The following is a 5,338-nucleotide window of genomic DNA, read 5'->3' as shown; positions in this document are numbered from 1 at the left end:
AAAATAATAAATCCTATTGGTCAGTTCACGTAAGGGTATGATCGATCGTTATGTTTGATTAACGAAAGGGTACGTTGAATCCCATTGGTTCATTAATGAAAAGGTACCTTATGGATGAAGAGATACCTTGATGGAAGGTATATTTATAGAACATAAATCAGAATTGGTCCTCTCTCTAACTTATCTAAAAGTGATTTTCTGTCCATCTAGAAAATCTGTAAAGTCTAAAGGGTTAAGTGAGAGAAACACAATTCTTGTGATTCCAGAAGAACTCGATTGTAATCGTCATGGATCAAGGTACGCTCTTCTGACTGTTATTAAGTGTTTGTGAAAATCATCTTATTTAAACATGTGGGCAATTATGTTTGTCTAATATTATGATGAAATCTAAGATTTCTAACACCAATGTGCTATATGATTTGTCAATTAAAATGTTCAATTACATTTTTTTTAGTATGACGGTTAGCGTTGACATGGTGTTGAGATATCAAGTAATCAATTTCGGTGAAAATGATTGGAAAAGGTCGAAAGTGACTTTATTGGAACAAAAACAACTTAAATGGTTTTATTTGGACAAATTAAATTTTTGCAACCTTTTGGAGACATTGTCCAAACTTTTGTACCCATCCATGCTAATTACCCAATGTTAGCCTAAACAAATTCCAACATGCATCTAGGCCACAAGGGAGGGAGGGGTTCAAAAATAACATTTTTGTAAATAAAAAATTACAAGGTCAAATAATCACAACACACAATTTTATGACTATATTTTCTTATAATAATTTTTCGTATATTGATTCAAATAAAGCTTTTCAAAAATGTAACTCTTACAGATAATTTTGCTAAATGTATTATTGTCACTATTTCTTGAGTTTGTGAAAACACAGTATTGTTATCCAAATATTTCAATTATTTTTCAAATCGATCATTGTATTTGTTGAAAGAATCATTTTTTAAGTTAAAATTATTGAAAAACTATTTGAGATAATTAACGTCATGAGAAATGTTGAATGTTTTAACCATTTTATGTATTGAGATAAAATATGTTAAAGCATATTGATATAGACACTATTATGAGTGATTCTTAAATTTAGAAATACTTGTGGATAAAGTTTTGTACGAGCAATTGGATATTTATAGCAAAAATAAAATATTTTTATATGAAATTAAATGTTTTTATTAGATTCATAGTTGGGTATAATAATTTTTTTTATCATTTTTAAGTATTTTTCTTTTATATAATTGATTTTTTTACTGGTACTTATTTATTAGGGTTCTCATTTACCATCTCGTCCTTAGACCTCCAACTTTTCAGGACGAGTCCTACTTGGTCTAAAAAGTTTTTTAAGCACCATATCAAAAAACCAATTGAACTAAAAACTACTACCGGCAGATGTTTAATTATGTATATACTTATTAGCCTAATTTGGTGTAACAGGTTAAATGCTAATTGGAGCAGTTGCAGAGTAGTGTTATTTTCAGCACAGTTAAGTACTTATTGGTTTGTGCTGTAACGCTGCAGATGGGCATATGAAGAACATGAACCTGGGCCCTCCATATATAGTTCACTTTAGCAAAGTGAATTGAGTTATTTTGGTAGCTAGAGATGTGAGATTTGGTAATATAAAATCTGTCCAAGATCTTTGTCGTTTAAATATGAATCATATATGTTTTGGAAGAAGGTGTTGTGTGGTTGTTGGATGATCAATTCGGACATGTAAATAATTGGGTTGGGTACACTTTGGAACTACATGTGGAACCTTATTGTTTTTCAGAAAGATTCCAATTACATGCTTTCAATTATTGCCTTGCCTTGCCTACTACTTCACTCTTCACATCTACTCATTGTGCTGCCTACTACACACTGTGTAGAGGAATTTACAACAACACAAGAAAAGAAAACGTGTTTTGAATAGTTGATTCGTGCGCGAATACTTATCGATAACCTTCAAAATTCGAGAGAACTTTATAAAAATGAAATATGTTTATTGAATATCAAAAGCTAACTATTACGGTTAAAATTTGTCTCTAAACATAAAAACCCTAAAACTTATTCCTAAACGGAATAGGAAAAGACTTAAAAAAATAAACGTAAGTCCCAAAAAGAGTAATTTGTAAAGTGTTAAATGGACTTTTTAAAAAAAAAAATTAATGGGATGAACAAAACATTAGCCGCGGATTAAATGGGGTATTTTTCCTATCTATCTTTCGATGATAACTACATTTTAATTAAGTGAATGTGAATGAGTGTTTCCAATTTGTAGTTTTTTGTGATTTTCAATTTTCGGAATGATTATTGATGTTTGATACTCCCTCTATTTCCTTATATAGGTTATTTTAGCAAATTAGTTTTTTCTGCAAATATAAGTTTTTCTAAGATTCTAAGAACTTTTAGTTTTTTTGGTCCAAATATTAAATTTTTTTGTATTGGTACATGTGTTTTTTAATATTCCAATACCTATTCTTCAATAGTGATATGAGAGAGAATTGTTTTTAATTAAACAATATGGTATATTTTTTAATTTGTATAAAATACACTAGAGTGAGTATAAAGGGTACTTCTTAAAAGTTTCAGTATATATTGATTTTCTTAAACATAAATGGTGATCCCTGTTGGGAACACGGAATGGGGAACACAGAATGGTGATTTTTTTAGAATGATTGTTGATGTTTGATACTTCTCAGAAGCTTTAGTATATATATATTTATTTTTTTAAACATAAAGGGTGATTTTCCCTGGAAAACAGGGAATAGGGGAAAAGCTCTTTTCAACATTTATAAATGAGGATGAGAATCCCCACGAGATGGAGATGAGGAAAAATATGTCCACATTTAACTCGTGTGGACGAGAACGAAGAATCCCCAACTAGTTGAGGGACGAGATAGGAAATGCATTCTCCGTCCCATTTACATCCCTAGACCCAAATGAATGAACTTGAGCACAAACGCAAGAAACCGAAACTCAAAATAGAATCCCAAAACACAGTGCGTTTTGCTCGTTGACCCGTTTCCAAAATAGAATCCGAAAACGCAAGAAACCGAAACTCAAAATTTGATAAAAATTACAAAACTGCCGCTACTTTAAATTTTTTAAAATTGCTCCCTGAACAACTGTGTTCTTTAGCCGTATCCATCACTCTACTGCACCAACTTGCAGAGGCATTTTCAAATAAAACATTTTGGGACCAATATCCCAACTTCTATCCCTCAAGTTCTGACATTGATTATGCCTTTGATTCATTAATTATTATTTATTGATTGATTTTTAACCGGAACATATTGCTCTGTTTCTGAAATTGGGACACACACTTTGACACAGTAACTAAAATTGATTCGGAGAGAATTACTGTTTTACTGTTAGTTTTGCTTTCCAACGCTGCCTGCCTGCCACAAAGAAGACTTATATCTTGGGTATATTTGCGCACATAAAAGGCTGATTTTGAAGTTAATATATGCGACACTAATTAAATCTGACACCCAAACAAACAAAGGTAATTAATGGAGGAATTGGCATAAAAAGATTAAAAGATTCTGTTCATGTGTTTCGAGCAGAAAATTCAACGGTAGCCTAGGCACTACTTTTTATGCCTGGACTGGAATGTGCTAATTTTTCAACACCCTTTTGCAGCTGGAACTGCACCTGAAAATCAGCAGTAATTATTGTTTTTACTGTTATAAAAAAACATTATTACCTCGGTCTACATTGATTCAACTGAAACTGCTATATCATATGTTTCTGGGACTGTATGTACTCTAAGAATTAAACTCTGCGGATATAGGGATAATAAAATACCATAGCATAAGAAAAGAATACTCAACTTCAACCAAAATTAAATGCTCTTTTCCCCTACCAAATAAGGTAAAAAAAAACAAAAAAAAAAAAAACGCAAAAGGAAGTACAATTGTTACTAATTTACACGGGTATAGTAATTATTTGGTCGGGAACAATCTCCGTCGTCGCCGGAGTATCCTCAGCAAGGCAACTCCGGCGACAAGTAGGACACGAGGAATGAGAATTCAACCACCGTTGAACACAACTAACATGAAATCCATGTTTACACTTTCCCAAAACCCTAATCTCTTCCCCATCTATAAACTCAGACAAACATATAGCGCACTCCGCCTCACCTCCTCCCAATTTCATCTCCGCTGAATACACAACAGTCGGCGCCACCACCACCGGAGCTTCTCCGGCCTCAATGTTAGGTTTCCGGTTGTTGTTGTTGTTCTCGTCAAGCTGAGCGAGACGATTTGGAGTCCGATGAACAGAACTGCTTCCGCCGCCGCGTAAGAAGCAGCGGATTGCTGTGTTGAGAGCGAGAGCGCAGATGAGTGCGCAGAGGAGGATTATGAGAATCATAGCTGTGTTAGCTCCGAAATCGTTAGAGTTAGAGTACGGCCACCACCGGCAGCCGTGTGCGTGAGGGTCACATGATGTTGGTGCGTGTGGATGGGGTGGGGAGAGGTGAGTTATGACCGGAGTTGCTGCTGCCATTTCTGGTTCCGGGCGCATTATAATCTCATTAGCTGAATTTAGGATTTAGGATTTGGGGTTTCGGATTTGGGGTTTAGAATTTAGAGAGGAAGAGATGGAATTAAAGGGTTGCGTGGAGTGGAGATGAATTTATAGGATAGGTTTATTATTTGAGGAAAGGAAGGAATTAATAAGGGAAATATTTAGAGTAGTGCAGTTGAGGTTTTAGAATTTACTTTACCTTCCATTATTAATCACATGTTGCCTAAACAAATGGTTGGATGGAGCTGCTGTATTGTATTATATATATGGGGTGGGGTCTCTTACTCTAATTCTTTTCTTCTTATGCTTTTCTAATTATATGTAACTTTTTTCTTTTTAATATCTATTATGTTACTTTTGTCTATTTTGTTTCTCTTGATAACTTAGAGTATACATAAAGCTTTTGTAAAGATCCGGTCCGGAGCGGGTGGCTGTGCCGGAGTAGAAGGTCTGAGCAAGGAGTGATCCTAAAGGATGGCGATGGGTGCAGGAATGAATTGAATCTCACATCGAAAATGAAGAGAGAGTGACGGAAGTTTATTAGTAAAGTGAGAATCCAATACATGCAAACGCGTTTTAAAGCCGTGGGACCCAAGGTGTTGGATTTTGACCAAAGCGGACAATATCTATATGGTATTGGGTCAGAGTGTTACAGCTTTAATTGGGATAAGAGTGTTTGATGAGCTTCAAACCAATAAATCAGACAAATTATATAAAAAAAATCAGTTGGAAACTTATGTCTCATTTGATCTTGATTTTACTTTTTGTAGCTCATTTTTAGTGTTCTACGGTTCAATCCTTGGATTATAATGACCTTAGGTA

At 34.1% G+C, this 5,338-nt stretch overlaps 1 protein-coding gene across 1 annotated transcript; it reads right to left on the bottom strand.

Moving 5' to 3' along the window:
• Nucleotides 1-3,647: 3,647 nt before the first annotated feature.
• On the bottom strand, nucleotides 3,648-4,742 carry LOC136210884 (RING-H2 finger protein ATL79-like). Its single transcript, XM_066002315.1, has one exon. The coding sequence runs from the start codon at nucleotides 4,511-4,513 to the stop codon at nucleotides 3,914-3,916; it is 600 nt and encodes a 199-aa protein (XP_065858387.1). The 5' UTR covers nucleotides 4,514-4,742; the 3' UTR covers nucleotides 3,648-3,913.
• Nucleotides 4,743-5,338: the final 596 nt, after the last annotated feature.

This window comes from Euphorbia lathyris, chromosome 1, assembly GCF_963576675.1.
Source record: "Euphorbia lathyris chromosome 1, ddEupLath1.1, whole genome shotgun sequence".
Classification (NCBI taxonomy): domain Eukaryota; kingdom Viridiplantae; phylum Streptophyta; class Magnoliopsida; order Malpighiales; family Euphorbiaceae; genus Euphorbia; species Euphorbia lathyris.
Note: the sequence above shows the minus strand (reverse complement) of the source record. Positions and strands in the feature narration are given on the sequence as shown.

Coding starts and splice junctions, on each gene's coding strand:
- LOC136210884 (XM_066002315.1), bottom strand. CDS start 4,513: ATGCGCCCGGAACCAGAAATGGCAGCAGCAACTCCGGTCATAACTCAC.